The 18,356-nt window shown below is 40.5% G+C and overlaps 1 protein-coding gene across 1 annotated transcript in view; it reads right to left on the bottom strand.

The window, feature by feature from the left end:
• SLC25A13 (solute carrier family 25 member 13) overlaps nucleotides 1-18,356 on the bottom strand; it is a 177,130-nt gene that overhangs the window by 144,560 nt on the left and 14,214 nt on the right. The window contains exon 2 of the mRNA XM_021689816.2: nucleotides 7,787-7,840. Within this exon, the coding sequence (XP_021545491.1) occupies nucleotides 7,787-7,840 (54 nt within the window). The remainder of the gene's footprint in view (nucleotides 1-7,786; nucleotides 7,841-18,356) is intronic.

Genomic DNA, 18,356 nt, shown 5'->3' on the forward strand with positions numbered 1-18,356 from the left:
AACAAGCTCTGGAGTCCCTCAGGCCTGGCCGGTGCTGAGCTCTGCTTTTGCCTCTCACCACCTGTAGGACCTCAGGTAAGTAAAACTTTCCCGGCCTCTGGCTCCTCCCCTGTAAAATGGGGATAACATTACCTGCTTCTTAAGGTCGATGATAGAAATAAATGAATAATCATGTAACACACTTAGCACAATGCACTACACACAATAAGCACTTTATAAATGTTCTGTACGATCCGTTTCCATTTAACATTTTTTTTTTAGCACGGTACAAAAGAAAAGCTCAAAACTAGTCCAAGAATCCCACTATTCTTCACTTAGCATTGAATTGGATTTTCGGAAACGTAGAATTATATTTTGATTTTCCTGAGGCAAAACAAGACAGGAAGTACAAAGGAGATGTCGCTGCTAATTACAGCGATCCTATGATTGAGAATCACACCTATGTTTGCTTACAGCAGTGAGTAATTAATTTAGTTAAAAACACAATTTAACTCTTCTCCCACCAGTAGACGTTTAGGTTATTTTCCAGTTTGGGGTGTTTTTAAATAAAGCTAAGGTAACCAGCCTTATATATAACAATTGTCCAAATTCCTGGCAATCTTCAATGGCTACACTCCTGCAAGAGAAATTGTTGAGTCAAAGGAGAGGAACTTGAAGGCTCTTGATACTTATTATCACACTGCTCTCCAAAAAAGACTGTACCTATTTACACTCCCATCAGCAGTGTGTGAACATGCCCTTTTCCCCCTTTGTCTATCAGATTTGTTGCAAATATTTATCCAGTTTGATACTTGTAGATAATTGAGTCTGTAGATTTTTCCTCCTTTGCAATTTCTTCCATTACTTACTTCTAAGTCTAGAAGCTAAGCCTTCCTCATCTCAAGACTAATATTCACCCACATTTTCTCTTAGCTTTTAAATAGCTTTATCTTTTAAGTTTCAATACATTGTTATTTATTTTTTTATGTGGCTTGAGGTAAGGATCCTCCAACTTTAGTTTTTTCCACTTAATCTCCTGGTTGTCCCAGGAGCACAAATGAAATCATTCTCCCTTCCCCCGTCTTTAGGACGCCATGTGTATCACAAACTAATTATCATATGATCAACAGGGAACAGCTTGGCAAATAAGTCCATCTTCAACGCCAGTTCTCATCAGTCGGCAACAAATGGCTTCCTAAGGTAGAGGCTCCCCTCTGGGGCTGCCCCCAAATTCCATGGAGAGATGCCAGGACGCGCTGACAGCTCTTGCAATCCCTGCCGCAGGAATCCTTGCCAACTGACCTGTCTACTCCTGCAAGACTGCATGCATCTTACTTGCTACAACTAGAGAGAAAGCTCTGTCAGGACAGGATTTTTTCCTGGGGTTCTCACTGCAGCATCCTCAAGGTCCTGGACTGGTGGCAGGCAGAGAGTGAAACGTGTCCAATAAATATCTGTCGAATGAAGGAAAGTTTAAAATTATTGTACTACTTTCCTCTCGGGAGTTTTCTGGGCCATGATCAGTGTTCGATTTTTTTTCCCACAAGTAATCTTCAGAATCATTGTCAAGCTGCTGTCCCCTAAAAAAAAACTCCACTGAAAGTGCAAAATAAAATTACAATGCCATACCTCTAACCCTTACACAGGACAATTAAAAAAGTATTTGCAAAAACATGGAGGAAATGCAATTCTCAAATACTGGTGTTACGAGAGTAAACCGTTAAACCACTTTAGAAGGCTGCTCGGCAGTGTCTCCTCTAACAGAACATGCACGGAACCACAGACACGGCAATTTCAACCATAAGTAGGTCTCTAACAGAAATGTGTGTAGAGAAACGTGTGTGTATTTTTTTACTAAAAAACACGCTTTAGCATTTTAATGTCCACAGCAGCATTACCTTCAATAGCAAAAAAATAACTCAAACATCAACCAACAGTTATTGGAAAATAACTCAAACGTCAACCAACAGTAGGATGTATAAATGAACTACTGTGGTACAGTCACACTATGGAATACAACACAGCAATGAGAATAAACTAACACCAACCACATGTAACAACGGGGATGAATCTTAACAACTAAAGCAAGAGTGAAAGAAATGAGGCACAAGAAAACACAGTGTTATGATTCCATTTCTATAAAGCTGAAAACCAGACCACTGGTTACCCTCAGGAGGGGTGGGTAATGACTGGAAGGGCATCAGATGGCTTCTGGGGTGGTTACATAGGTGCGTGCTCACTTTGTGAACATTAATGGAGCTGTACATTTAGGATTTGTGCACTTGATTTATACCTCAATAATTTACATTTAAAAAAAAAATCAAGACGTTTTCTGCCCCAGTTTTTAGAGGTGATAATGAAATAATTTTGTAAATGTAAGAACATATTAATCTGAACACGGAAGACACAGTTTTCTTCAGTCTGCAAAACCAGCTCATTACCAAGGCTGGGTGGTCTGCCTTGCGATTACGGTAAAAATGTCAAAGGTTGCTCCTTCAACTGATAGAGATGGATTCTTCATAATACGAATGTCCTGACAAAGGTGCCCCGCTGTCCTTGCACCAGTGAAAGGAGGGGCAAATGGTATTTAATCCTTCTTTGGGACTAGATTTTACAAGTGACCTGAAGCCTCTCTCTCCCTTACAATTTTTTTAAGTTTTAATATGATTAAACATTGCAGGCTATATGCAAAAAAACAGGTTCAAGAGTATTCATTACAATGTTGTTATACGAGCAAAGCAGAAAAGACAACCAAGCATCCAATAATAGGAAGCGGCTAGATAAATTACTGTAAAAACAGCCATACACAGGAACAGCACACAACAATAAAGATACTGTAGAAATACATTCAATTATAGGAAAAGGTTTTCCTAACATACTAGGTGAAGGGAAAAACTGGAGAGAACAGTATTTTTTCTCGTGTTAAGGAAGAAGTTTTAGGGGCGCCTGGATGGCTCAGTCGTTAAGCATCTGCCTTCAGCTCAGGTCATGGCCCCGGGGTCCTGGGATCGAGCCCCCGCATCGGGCTCTCTGCTCAGTGGGAAGCCTGCTTCTCCCTCTCCCACTCCCCCTGCTTGTGTTCTCTCTCTCTCTCTCTCTCTCACTGTGTCTCTGTCAAATAAATAAAATCTTTAAAAAAAAAAAGGAAAAAGTTTTATATACATACACAGAGATAAAGAAACAGAGATAGGCATATAAAATACATATTTATATATATAGACATGGATTTTATCTATATGGCAGAATCACAAGTTACTTTTCTTTACATACTTCTGCTTTTTAAATTTTTGCCAATGAATATGAGCCATTTTCTCATTTTAAAGTTTTCTTTTAAAAAAAGAAATTAACTGTTTTTCCAATTTTGTTAACAAAAATTCTAAATAAATACATGTTGTGTTGACAAAGAATAATTGTAAAAAATCCAAGTGTAATTCACTATGTATCATCATTACAAATTATCATAGGGCCTATTCCCCTTGTCTAGTCCCTTTACCCAGTTTTCCCATCTCCCACAGCTTACACTACAGGCATTCAGCTACTTCCACCTGTAAACAGTACACATCACCCCCTTTGCTCTCCCCTGAGCTAACCGTTTCCTTCTCGATTTTCCCCTTCTTATTACTAGCATCTCCCTGACCCAGGCTATCTATCCAGGGGTCATATTTATCCCCTGTGCCCTCTCATCCACTGTACAAGATCATTTCCATCAGGCAGTCCTTCAAAATGTCTTAACCTTGCCCATTCTCCATTCCCCCTGCGGCCACAATCCTAATCAAGTCTTTAGGGCCATGCACCAGGATTACGCCCAAGGCTGCCTAACTCATGGCCCTGTTGCACCAACCAAATCTCAAACCCATCCTGCCAGTGTCACTGGATGACCCAGAAAACCCCCAACAGCTTCCTATTTTTCAGCTGACGTGCCAAACTCCCAATTACCTTCTAATTTTGTCACCCATGCCCTGTAAGGCTTGGCAGACTCCCTGCCACAGAGTTGAATTTAAATAAACATTTGAAGGAGCAAGAATCCTTCAACCTGGAGAGGCTGTGTGCTCCCGAGCCCATCTCCCAGCCTTCCCTCGAAGGTGGCCCTCTCCCCCAGAATTCCTCAGCTGCCCTCCTCCCTGACTCCCCAGTTCCCACTCACCCCAGGGCTCTCCCAAGTCCCTCTCCAAGGAGCCTTCTCTGACCACTCCCCACCACAGGGACCGCTCCCTCCTCCCGTTCCTGTGGCATTTGCTTTCACCACACTGGCAAGCAGGCACACCTAGATTCTCCTTCACCTACTGTGTGCCTGTAAATTTGGTCTTGCGTATAAAAGCTGAACTCCTGGAAGGCATGGTCACTGCTTATACCTCTCTTGTACATCCCACTCACCGCAAAGCTTCATGGTGTTTTATTTAAACTGTGAGCACTCAGACACCTGCTCAAATTAACATGCAGTCAGGGAAAAAACATGTCAACACCTAGGTTAGAAACAAAACTGACCACACCTGGACTTCAACTTCCACACCCAGACAAAATGTTAGCTGCCACTTATCACCAGAAGAGGCTGCATCATAAACTCAGCCGCCTCAGGCTAGGAATGCTAGACACCAGTCTAGCCCTGCCTACCACCCAAGTGCACTGCCCAAGAGCCTGTGCTCTGGGTCACCCCCACCTGGCACTCACAGTCCTTTGTTCCACACCTGCTGCTGCCTCTGCCCAGAACGGTCTTCCTCTGCCCCACAGGCCTCCTCTACCTTCTCCAGCTGGTAAATACCTACTCACTGTCAAGCCCAGCTCCAACATCACCACCTCTCTGTAACTGCAATGACCCTTGCTAACAAGATGTAATTAGCCCCACATCATCTTCCTGCTAATTAATGCCATATAATGCTTATCAACCATATCATGGCTTTTTTTTTTTTACACTTACACACAGTGAGACAGGAAATGGCAGGAGCCATGATTTATGCATCTTTATATCCCCAACACTTAACACTGTACTTCACATACAGTAAGCAAATCCGCCCCCCCAAAAAAAGAAGTGGAATTTATTTTAACTCTTCTCAAGGATAAAATAAGCCACAGTTGGGCCCACCTCAGTCCTCCAGGACCCCTCTCTCTTTCCTTCTCTCTGCCAGTTCCACTGGCTCTCTCTGACCTCCACAGTTGCCAACTCCTCTGCTATCAGCACATCTGGTCCAAAGGTCCACCTCCCCCCCCGAGCTACAGAAGAATCCTCTAACTAGTGTAACAGACAGAAGGTTGGGATATTTATCAAGAATAAAAGTCAGGAAAAAGTCATAGAAAATCAGCAAAGTAGTCAGGTTTACCGAGTGCTTACTGCTGACCCATACTTAACGGAAAAGCCCGGCCACAGTGGAGACGTGCCTGGCAGAGCCCCCATGGGCCTCAGCCCTATTCCCCTCCCACCACCACATCATCTGTGGCAGATGGTAAACAAGAGATCCCCACATGCTGAGCCAAGGTGGATTTGTGTTGGTCCTACACTGCCCCAGCCTGATGAGATCACCCAAACCTCTGCCAGACCCACAATCCCTTCCAGAAACTGCTGATCACTGTTTTCTGCATGGATGGTCCCCCCCCTTCCTGGCCCCATCATCCCCTAGGACTCTAAGTCACACTCTCATTCAAAAGCCACGTAGTCTTAGCCACCCCAAGAGAAGACAGCATTTCCCTATGTGCTCCCAAAGATCCCACCCCAGCCTTCAGGCTCACTGACACAGAAACCTCACAGGTGGCTCTCCAGAACTCTGCATGGAATTCCTACCCGACCAATCTGATTTGTCTCCAGTAGAGACTTGCCTCCTGTTGACAGGGAGCAGCTGGAAAAGACAGGTTGTTCCCAAGTAGGATCTCAACCTAACCAGCTGCCATGTGGCTCAAAAGGTGGACACAGCTTTTACCCGGGTGGAGCGTTTCTACTGGATCACGCCAAAAGACCAGTAGGTATCCAAGATGCACCATCTATTGAGACACTCAGAGTTTTTCCCATTTCCTGTCCGAAGGATGCCCACAACTATCGCTGGTTTACAAAACAGAAGTAATAGGGAGGTCCTGAGTTCAAACAATGATTATGACTTTGCCAGCTCAGGTTAATGAGCTTTTATCCATTTTTCTAGGGTCTCTGGCAACCCACTACAAGTGGTCTCCTAGAATTATACTATGAGTTTCATATTATAGATCTTAAATACACACACTACAAATGTCTACGGTTCCCTCATACACACCTCATCCCAATCACGGTGAGCCCCCAATGCAGGGCAACAGACGCTAGTCCAGGTGCAAAACAACGCATTTCTATTTCCTGGACTTTCATGATCTAGAATCCTTTTCCACCTTAGAATCTCTATACTGTGTGTCCTTTCAGGCTAAAACCAGATTTATAAAGAATTCTGCTTTCTTACACATAATCCAAACCTCCTTACAAATTATCCCTTTTCCTCCCCCTCAAACCTACTCACATTTTTAACCATTTCCTTTTGAAGCCTCTGTCTTTCATGTTTGAATTATTTAATTTCAAGCACTTACTGAATCAGTTATCTAATGCATATCAGGTGCTGGGAACTTTCATCCAGGTTTTTTTTACTCAATCTTCACAAATTTTTATAACTCAGGAAGATGTTCATACATGTACAAAGTAGAGAGACCAGGGTAAGAAACTCAATGTTCCATTTACCAATTTCAAAAATTATCACCACGCCAACCACACATCTTCCCTCCCCCACCAAAACTGGATTATTTAAAAGCAAATCTCAGACATCATAATCTCATTCGTAAACACTTCAGTGTGTATCTCTAAGAAAAAAAGACTCTTTATAGCTCCTGTAATCAGAATACCATCATCCAGACTAAAAAAATCAATCAATAAGAATTCCTTGATATCAGATAATCCTGTCAGTATTCAAATTCTCCGATTTCTCAGTAGTTTTTAATAATACATTTTCATGAGGAAAGTGATGCTCACAATATTAGTAACTTTCCAGGCCATATATTTGGTACACAGCAGAACATCAAGTGTCTCATTTGAAGTCTTCGTCCTCTTCACGTATAGCATAGTTGCTTTCCCATCATGTTTAGAAAAGGCCCACATATACACTTATTAAATGATCTTTACAAAAGCGGCCTTTTCTGAGTACTTTAATCCAACATCACGTGATTCCATGTTTGGGACCTGAGGTAGACTTTTATTAGAGTATCATTCATTCACTGCCCAATGTCACAAAGTAGGGGAAATCTAAGAAACTAAGGAAATATATGGTATCTGTTGGGAACTGATATGTACTATTACTCATACTGGGCCTCCACCACGAACCACAGTTGCAATAAAATGATGATAATGATGGTAACAATGATGGGCTTCTACCAACAAGAGGCAAGGACAGCCCTCTCTGGATGGATGAAGGATTACTGAAATGTTAACAAAGAGCTTTCAACTTTAGAAGAAAAAGCATGATCATCAAACCGCACAGGTGAATCCTGGAAAGGTAAATGAGTTGTGAGACTAAATCCCCCAGCAACTCCTTTCCAGTATCTGACACCAAGTGAGAGAAAAGAAATTAAAATGTAAACCATACTGCCCTCACAAAAAAATCACCTGCAAGTTTCTGATACATTTCAAAAAAAAAAATAGACATAATTGTAGTAGATCTCTTTCATAAGTCTTAAGTAAAGATACCTTTTGGGATTTTTTTTTTTTTTTTTTACATATATAACAATGAAATAAAGAGCTGTTTGAAAATAATCTTTAAAAGTTCAAGAACACAAATCAAACAAGAAACAAAATAGATTCCTTTATACTGACCTTCAAAAATATTGTTCTAAGCTCAGCTGGATCTGCTCTCTTGGTTAAAACCACCTATAAATAAACATAAAAATGTTTATATTATTAGAACAAAGCTGAGAAATCAAGCTAGCAGACTGAAAGAAAATAAACTCCAGGTTAGAAATTAGTGGATTTCATTTTTCTACTTAAAGCACCAAATTTCCCCATTGCATAAACTACTCCCTGGATTTTAAATTAGACTCCTATGTGGCTTCTAGAATGACAGCAGTCTGTGCAAGAAACCAGTAAAGCTCTTAATATGTGGTATTTAATGTATATCATTTTTTTTTTTTTTCAAAAAGTAAGTAGAAAAAAAGAAAACTTGAAACAGATCTGTAACCACCCGGCATTTTTAAACTACACACCAGAGTGATCCATACCCTTCCAGAGGGGAATATTAAATATTAAAGTACAACTTGTTAACTATGCAAGAGAACATAGTTCTTAAAGAAGTTGGTGAAGGAGGCAAATCACATTAACAAACAAGGGAATTACTTCCCACAGTTCTGCCAGGAACAGGCATGAATGCCTAGCTATTTGGGCATGCCACGCAAGGTCTCCTCCTCTCCCTGACTTTTAAGAAGTCAGAAGTCTCCAAAGGTATGACTATTATTCTCCACATTCTAGAAATACAAGGGGCTACGGTTACCTTTCAAGAACAAAATTTGACAGATTAGCTCAGAATAGGTGTTGTGCTTAATTCCCCAGCCCACAAAGTCCAAAAACATCAGTGGAGAAAAAGCAAGACAAACTTGAATATGGGTACACCGGGCCAACACAAAAGAGTCCTTATGTGGAACCAAACAGTGGGCTTATTCAGTGTCCCATCACCCAATCCTGTTGGCAAAAACCATCATAAGACTGAATTCTCACTAAGCACAGCGTCACCCCATGATACAGCCAAGGAGGGGTTCCTGGAACCACCCTAATACCGGAGCCATGTCGCTATCCACAGGGAGATTTATGCAAATTGTTCTAAATCCCTTCTGTGTGTTTGCAAAGGCTCTTCTGAGATCTTTGGACAATGGGTTCTCTGTCTTTAAATACGTAACTGCCTGAGCTTCTTGGCCTGCCGCTGTCAGGAATAATTTTATTAACTAATCACTGGAATGGGAGAGGTAGTTTTTCTGAAATGAGCTGGTTGGTCACCTTGTTTCCCAAAGCAAGACTGATAACTCCTTTAATTTCAGCTGAGTACTTCTAACCTCTAATGCATTACCAAATCTTTCTAAAATTCTAAACTAGTTAGTACTCTTTGGAGAAATTATTCAATTAAGGAGGAAAAAAATAGAATGCTAACCAACCTAAGACTGATGATAATGCCGATCTATAGGTTTCAGGAGAAGATTCCTTCCTTTCGGGTTTATAGTCTGAGGAAGGGAGGATAGGCCAAACACTATTGGAGAAGATGAAACAGCAGAAAAACGCCTCCATCCTCTTAAGAGCACAGAAATTCCAAGTTCCATATCTCACAACAGTCCGTAAGTAACTTTTTTTTTAGAAGGCAAATGGTGACCCTAGGTACTTAGTTGGGTTTCCTTTTAAAAGCAAAAGTAAGTTTCCACAAAGTGAACGATTCTTGATCCATCTGAATACCACATCCTTTAAAATCTACTTAATTCACTATGCCGTGCACTTCATAAAGCTTTCCCTGGGCAATGCTATTTTACAGTGAACTTCCCCTGCCCTAAATTCCCACAGCATTCTTCCATTGCTAATCCCCAATTGCACATCAGTGTTCCCCACCAGAACTGCACCTCTCTAAGAAACAAAGCTTTCACTCTAACTCTGCCAGGATCTAAGGCACAGGAGAACACAATCCATAAAGGGAGAAAATAACAAAGATTAGAGCAGAGATCAATGAAATAGAGACTAAAAAGACAATAGGAAACATCAATGTAACTAAGAGCTGGTTCTTTGAAAAGATGAACAAAATTGACAAACCTTTAGCCAGATTCACCAAGTAAAAAAGATATAGACGGCACAAATAAAATCGGAAATGAAAGAGGAGACATCAACAACTGGTACCACAGAAATACAAAAGAGACTACTGTGAACAATTATACTAACAAATGTGACAACCTAGAAGAAATGAATAAATTCCTAGAAACACACAACTTACCAAGACTGAACCATAATGAAATAGAAAAATCTGAAGACACCAATTACTACTAAGGAGATTGAATCAGTAATTTAAAACCTCCCAAAAACCAAGTCTAGGACCAGATAGCTTCACTAGTGAACTCTACCAAACATTCAAAGAAAAATTAATAACAATCCTTCTCCAACTCTTGCAAAATATAGAAGAGGAAGAAACTCTTTCAAACTCATGAGTCCAGCATTAGCCTAATACCAAAACCAGACACGGATGCCACAATAAAAAAAAAAATTACAGGCTAATATCCCTGATGAATATATATGCAAAAGTCCTCAACAAATACTAGCAAACCAAATTCAACAATATATTAAAAGGATCATATACCATGATCAAGTGAAACTTCTCCAAAGAAGATACACCAATGGCCAAAAGAGACATGAAAAGATGCTCAGTATCACTCATCATCAGGAAAATGCAAATCAAAATCAAAACCACAGTGAGATGTTACCTTACACCTGTTAGACTGGCTATTATTAAAAAGAGGAGAAAAAAAGGCAAGAAAATAACAAGTGTTGGCAAGAATGTAGAGAAAAGGAAACTGTACACTGCTGGTGAGAATGTCAATTGGTGCAGCCATTATGGAAAACAGTATGGAAGTTCCTCAAAAAATTAAAAATAGAACTATTCTACTTAGGGGTATTTATCTGAAGAAAATGAAAACACTAACTTGAAAAGATATATATGCACCCTCATGTTCACTGAAGCATTATTTACAATAGCCAAGACATAGCAACAACCTAAGTGTCCACTGATGGATGAATGGACAAAGAAACTGTGAGATAAACAGATATAAATAAATATAAAATGGAATATTATCCAGGCATAAGAACCAATCTTGCCATCTGCAAGAACATGGATGGACCTCAAGGGCATATGCTAAGTGAAATAAATGACAGGGAAAGACAAGTACTGTATGATCTCTCTTACATATGGAATCTATATATCTATATAAAAACAGATATAGAGAAAAAAATAGAACAGATTGAGGGTTGCCAGAGGCAGGGGAGTGGGGTGGGAGAAATGGGTGAAGGGTGTATAAGTTTATTAAAAGTTTTGTTTAAAAAGCAGGACTTATTCACCGATGTATGACCAACATCTAGTATAATGTCTGGCACATAGAGGCATTCAATAAATATTAGCTGAAGTACTGAATTCTATGAATTAATTTTTTAAAAATCCTTATAGTGACCCAACAAATCTAAGTCATGCCACCTAATGTGTATAGAACATTTTATATTTTCAATGCATGACTATTACCTCACTGGATCTTCACAGCAAAATCTGAGACCTGCAGAGAGCATAATACTGCACCCACTTTACACAAGGAGAAACCAAAACTCAAAGAGGGTCAATTATTTCCCCAAAAGTCAGATCTGGCACCAATTTGTGCTTCCATTTCTAAGTGTTGTCTGAGCTGAGATCAGATTCCAAATCTTCCATCTCTTACTCTGATGATCTTTCCACTGAGCCGCATTGTGGGCAGCTTCAAACTGACCATAACTTACATTAACCACTAATATAATACATGCCTAGAAATCAAGAATCTCCCAATTTCTTCTACCACCACCAGTTTGTAGTGTCCATCCAGTGCTGTGATTAAGAACATGGCTTTAGGGGGGCACCTGGGTGGCTCAGTCGGTTACGTGTCATCTGACTCTTGGTTTCGGCTCAGGTTATGATTTCAGGGTCCTGGAGCAGAGCCCTGCATCGGGCCCTGCATTGGGCGTGGAGTCTGCTTGGGATTCTCTCCCTCCTTCTCCCTTTGCCCCTCCCCCACTTTCACTCTCTAAATAAATTAATTTTTTAAAATCTTAAAAATGAACAAACAAACAAAAAACATGGCTTTAGTGTCAGGCCACCTGTGATTGGGGATCAGGTGTGATGTCTAAAATAACTAGCTATGTGACCTTGAGCCAGATCTCTGACCTCTCAGTCTCACTTTCCTCACCAGTAAAATGAGAAGTCCTGGATGGTTGAAAGGGTGATAGGAGATAATAACATCAAATGCTTAGCACCACAAAGAACACAGAGTTAAAGCACTCGATAAATGAAATCTATTATTTGTATTATTTATGGAGAGGTGTTTATATTCTACCATGCTTACTCTTTTTTATTTTTTTTTTAAGATTTTATTTATTTGAGAGAGAGAATGAGATAGAGAGCATGAGAGGGGGGAGGGTCAGAGAGAGAGGCAGACTCCCCGCGGAGCAGGGAGCCTGACGTGGGACTCGATCCCAGGACTCCAGGATCATGACCTGAGCCGAAGGCAGTCGCCTAACCGACTGAGCCACCCAGGCACCCCACATGCTTACTCTTTAAAAAGCCTAAGTGATGAGTAACCTGGCTCATAACTTAAGAAGGAAAAAATGAGGAGGAGAGAAGGGAAAGGAACTCGTGGATCTTCAAAAACATTCAGCAAACCACTAACCACAGACGTTTTCCTAACTCATCCCCTCTGCTATCTTAGCCCCAACCAATGCTACTTCTTGAAAACACACCCAAAGTTCCAGATATACCGTGGAATTTCCCTAAGGCCCATGGAAATGTGTATTAGGTCCTGAAAACACTGAAATGAAGCACAAAATAACTATGGTTCAATAGGGGATAAATTCAGAAAAAAATGTTTACCAGTCTCTTGGCCTCCCCACTGCTGTATGACTAGTCAGAATTCCCAGTTCTACTTCTACCTCCCATTCTTACCTTCTTGTTTGGGTATCATGTGCAGTGAAGGAATAACACTTACACAGCTTCTTTCAAGACAACGTAAGTTAGAGCTAGAAGTACCAGTGTTCTGAAGGTGTGCTGAGATGGATTCTACCTGGTGGCAAAAATCAATACCCAGGAAGTTTTAGGAGCTGGAAAAAGGGAACTACAGAAATGTAGCCTCCCTTTTTAAGTCAACTCAAAACAGCTGCTTGGCACGCAACTCTGCAACACTTTAACAAGCCTTTAGAAGATTCATCAAACCTGAGTTTCCAGAAGTCTGAATTTCATTGTTATATTTTTCTTATACTAACAGCATGTAAATATTTACAGCTACTGTTCTTACAATCTAATTGCCTGATTTTATCATGCTTCTGAATTTGCATTTGTAAGAATAGATTCCACTATTAAACGAAATTTGTGTATCAAGACTTTTAAATAAAGGAACTAGTTTTCAAACAGTTAGGAAAATCACCAAGAAGGAAAAAAGTTCTTGGCAGATGACTATGAAATATTACTATTGCTACTTAAATCAATACAACAGAGAATCTAACTATAGCAGCTAACTTTCACACACAGTCAAGACTCAGGGAAAAGAGGGAGGGCTAAAACAGAAAAAAACTATGCATTATATATTTTTTCCACAAACTGGGAGGTCAATTCAATGAACCTATGTTCTATGGGACAAAATTTCAGGACCACTGAGTATGTAAAATTTTTGACAAGACAAACATTAGATATAATAGCTTGAACAGTTAACAATAGCATTTGCAAAACAGGTGCACTAGCTAGGTACATCCTAGATATAAAAAACCAGCCAACAATACCATAACTTCAATGACTGGGCTTTTAAAAGGCAGTAGCAGGAAGCATGGCAAAGAGAACCAGAAAGATACTTTCAGGACGAATAAATTCACTCTTACTTTAATATGAGTTAGGGCAGCCAAAAGAAGGAGAACACCAGGAAAGATTTTCTACATGGAGGAATACTGTTTAAACGGGCTTTTTAACACTGGAATCAAGCCAGTTGTAGGCTCATTAACAAATCACAGTGGTACAGAATTGTGAACCCAACAGGGCAGCAGGGAAGAACATAAGAAAACCTACACAGAATAAGGAATACTAATTTGAAGAAGAAAGTGTAAAGAAAAGAAAAGCTCTCTCCTTCCAGTGAAAAGCTGTAAGATATATATATATATATATATATATATATATATATATATATATATATATGCATGATCTCCTCAAATGCATCTTACTCCCAACTCCTGCAAAGAACAAATTAAGGGGCGCCTGGGTGGCTCAGTCGTTAAGCCTCTGCCTTCGGCTCAGGTCATGATCCCACGGTCCTGGGATCGAGCCCCACATCGGGCTCCCTGCTCCACAGGAAACCTGCTTCTCCCTCTCCCACTCCCCCTGCTTGTGTTCCCTCTCTCGCTGTGTCTCTGTCAAGTAAATAAAATCTTAAAAAAAAAAAAAAAATTAAGCAGATGCTCCAAAAATGCTGACTCAGGAAGAAAGTCTTCCAGATGAGTAGAAATCAAATCTGTACAATGAAAACAGACAGTACCTCCTTCTAGGCCAGCGGTGCTCAAAGCGTGGGCACTGGACCATCAGCCTCCAATGGGAACTTTTAGAAATGCAAATTATCACACCCTACCCCAGATCTACAAATCAGAAACTCTGGGGGTGGGGCCAGCAATCTACAGTTGAACAAGTCCTCCAGGTGATTCTGATGCTGTTAAAATTTAAGAACCACAGCTTTAGCTAATGTCCAATTCGGTCTGTTTAGGACTGCCATTCTCAGCCCCAGCTGTATATTCAAGTCTCCCGAAGGACTTCTGGGTTTTATCAATGCCCAGGCCTATCAAATTAGGCTGCAAAGGTTAATCCAAGCAGAATCTCTGAAATGGGTACCTTTAAAGCTTCATCATGAGATTATAATGAGGGGCTCAGGTGAGAACCACTGAGTTAGGACCCAAGATCCCAACCTGAGCTTTGCTACTCCACCAACTGCCTAACACTGCCTTCACTCAGCCCTGCGCCCATCCCCCCCCATCCCCCCCCCAGCCACAAACCTTAAAGGTCTGAAAGCCAAGACAAGCACAGGCTTACACTGAAAATTCTACTGTCATGAAGTCATTATTTACCTTAGATATGAAATAAAAACCAGAAAAGACAGCTCATCAAAAGTGAGCTAGTCTCTGTTGTACGCACAGGCCCACATGCAGCGACAAGCAGAAAACGGAGGTGGAGGGAGAAATGTCTCTGCCTGGTCTTCTTATGTAGTGGGCGGACCTGAATCCCAGTGGAAAGCTCTACTGGGTGTGGCCCAACAATTCAGAAGCTGGGACCAACTCTTCTTCCCATCTATCTTCCCGTATCTCCACATCTATCTTCCTGTACTGCAGAGACTGGAAGGTTAAAATGACATTTCCCAGACTCCCTTGCAGCTACGTGGCCTAGGTGCTGTCCATCAGATGAAGCTGGGTGAGATGTGGAAGGCAACATTTTGGAAAGCAAAGACTGGGAAGGTGGGGGCCATGCTTCTGCTGTTTCTGCCAGCATCATTGCTAGAAGTGTCAGATTTTCCCGTGGCAACCTCCTGCCCACGTCAGTGGCAGTATGGGTCTGAACACTCCCCTTCTGGCAAGCCATTTCATGACTGCATGAGAGGTAACTGCTCCCTTGGTGGCCTGCTCTGCCATGAGGGCCTGGAAGGCACTCCTGGAAGCTCAGCCTGAAGTCTGTTTCTTTGCCTTCCCAACCAATTCTATAAGCCATTTAACACCCTGTAATAAATCTCCCTCTCCTTAAACCAGCTAGAGTGAATTCTGTTCTCCGCAAGTGAACCCTGACTGATACAATCAGTAACTGCAAAAGAAATTTTGGAATTCCCCAAAACCACAGTTAGCATTAACTTGAGAAGAAGAATGAGGTGTTTCATCAAATTGAAGAAAAATAATTTTTTACTGAATTCAGAGTCCCTCATTCCTCATCCTACAGTTTCCCTAAGTTCTACTAAATGAAGAGCAATGATTATGAAAAAGTTACTGAAACATAAATTAGTACAGAGATAAGATGCCTTGCTAAGCATGCTTCAAACCACAGCCTTTCTGTGTAATCAGCCCTCAAAAGTTCACATCACTCAACAGTTGACTTATAAGGTACCAGATACCACAAATGGTAACCTGCCAGGTAATTACACAAACGGGTCGTGTCAGGGGTGCTGGAGATGTTTATCAGAAGGATTCAGTAGCTTGTGAAGCGTGTTGGATTTAACTCTGCACAGGTGTAGACAAACATTAAACAATGATAAAGCCATCACCATTACAATTCCATATTAAGAAGCACAGTGCAACAGTTAAGAAATGAATGGTGATGTTTTAGCTGTGGGTTCTGTTATGCTAAAATAACTTTAAACACACTAATTTTAGATTTTATTATTATTGTTATTAAGCTAAAGCTAACATTCCAGTAAATGTTCCCAAGAGTAAAAATCTGAAAAGAGACAGTATGAGTCTTTTCTAAAATAGACATTTTTCTGTTTATATTTTCAACTTCTTAGGGAGACAGAAGGTGTTTGTACACCCTGACAAAAGCAAACATCACCAGGTTCAGAGTAAAGATTTGGGTCCCAGTGTATTACTAACCTGGTGACCCTGAACAATCAGTTAACATCTCCGAGTTAGGTTCCTCATCTATAAAATGGGCAAAGTGACAAAATCTACTTATCTATTTCAGGAAGTCATCTTAAGGACCAATTAGAACCTCCACAGGAACCAGTGTTGGCATAGGAAAACCTGAACTGTGAAAGACAAACTGCGGAGGCTCAGTGTGGACCAAACAGAGATTTAAAAACTCTAGGAGGTCCCAGCCATAGGAGGATCTCCACATTTTTGTGAGTTTTACCTCTGGGAACTCAACCTGGTTCTCACAGTGAATATGGGAGAAATATCATTTGCACGTCTCACACAAGGACAGGAAAAGGAACCATTCTGAAATGCATCCGAGTATTCTGTTCTTTTTAACAAGATCTGTCCTCAGGAGAAATTATTTATTAAGAGCCTAACCTGCTGCAGTATTATCAGAGCCTACCTTACTGTTGGGATGATAAATACCCTATTCCAGCCACCCCTAGCCATTCTCTCCCACCTAAGAGGAGGGGAAAAAAACACTTGTGAAGTATACTGTCCAGAGCCAGAGGCTCTCTAATGGGCAGAGACCTAATCACAGGCCTACAGAATACTTCCTCTCCCTCTACAGTCTACCACCAACACTACCAAAGGCCAATTTGCAGCAGTTCCTTTTATCCATCCAGTACATCATGTCTGGCTACCAAGAAAAAATTACAAAGCATAGCAAAAGGCAAAAAAAAACCCACAATTCGAAGAAACAGAGTGAGCATCAAAACCAGCCTCAAATATGGCAAGAATGTTGAAATGACCAAAACAGGAACTTAAAACAACTATGATTAGTATGCTAAGGGCTCTAATGGATAAAGTAGATAGCATGCAAGGACAAATGAGCAATGTAAACAGAAAAATGGAAATTCTACAGAAGAACCAAAAGAAATACTAGAGATCAAAAACACTGTAAGGATAATGAAGAATGCTTTTGATGGGCTTATTAGTAGACTGGACATGACTGAGGGGAGAATCTCTGAGTTTGAGGATATCTCAATAGAAATCTCCAAAACTGAAAAGCAAAGAGAAAAAGGATTGGGGGGATGGTGGAAACAAAATATCCAAGAACTGCAGTACAGCTACAAAAAGTGTAACATAGATGTAAAAGGAATACCAGAAGAAGAAAAAAAGGAATAGTAGAAATTACTTGAAATAATGATTGAGAACTTCCCTCCAAACCAATGTCAGACATGAAACCACAAATCCATGAAGATAGAAAAAACCAAGCAAGATAATCAAAATCACCTTAAACATTAATGATCTAAATACACCAATTAATTAAAAGACAGAGCTTGTCAGATGCATCAAAATACAAGACCCAACTATATGCTATCTACAAAAAAAGCTAACATTCCAGTAAATTCCCAAGAGTAAAAATCTGAAAAGAGACAGTATGAGTCTTTTCTAAAATAGACATTTTTCTGTTTATATTTTCAACTTAGGGAGACAGAAGGTGTTTGTTCACCCCGACAAAAGCAAACATCACCAGGTTCAGAGTAAAGATTTGGGTCCCAGTGTATTACTAACCTGGTGACCCTGAACAATCAGTTCAGGGTCAAATATAATCTTTAATCTATATATAAATAGATCTATAAATAAATAATCTATAATCTATAAATAATCTATAAATAAAACTTGAATCTATAAGTAAAAATACTTATAGATTTAAAGTAAATGAACAGAGGGGCAGGCACTTGGGTGGCTTAGTCAGTTAAGTGTCTGACTCTTGATTTCGGCTCAGGTCATGATCTTTAGGTCGATGGACTGAGTCCTGTGTTGAGTCCCACAGTGGGGCTCCGCACTCAGCCCTGCATGGGGTTCTGTGCTCAGTGCAGAGTCTGCTTGAGATCCTCTCCCTCTCCCTCTCCCTCTGCCCTTCCTCCTGCTCACACATGCTCTCTCTAAATAAATCTTTAAAAAACAAAAAAGGAAATGAACAGAGAAAGATAATGCCATGCACACACTAATCAAAAGACAGCAGAAATAGCTATATTAATTTCAT

This window comes from Neomonachus schauinslandi, chromosome 12, assembly GCF_002201575.2.
Source record: "Neomonachus schauinslandi chromosome 12, ASM220157v2, whole genome shotgun sequence".
Classification (NCBI taxonomy): Eukaryota; Metazoa; Chordata; class Mammalia; order Carnivora; family Phocidae; genus Neomonachus; species Neomonachus schauinslandi.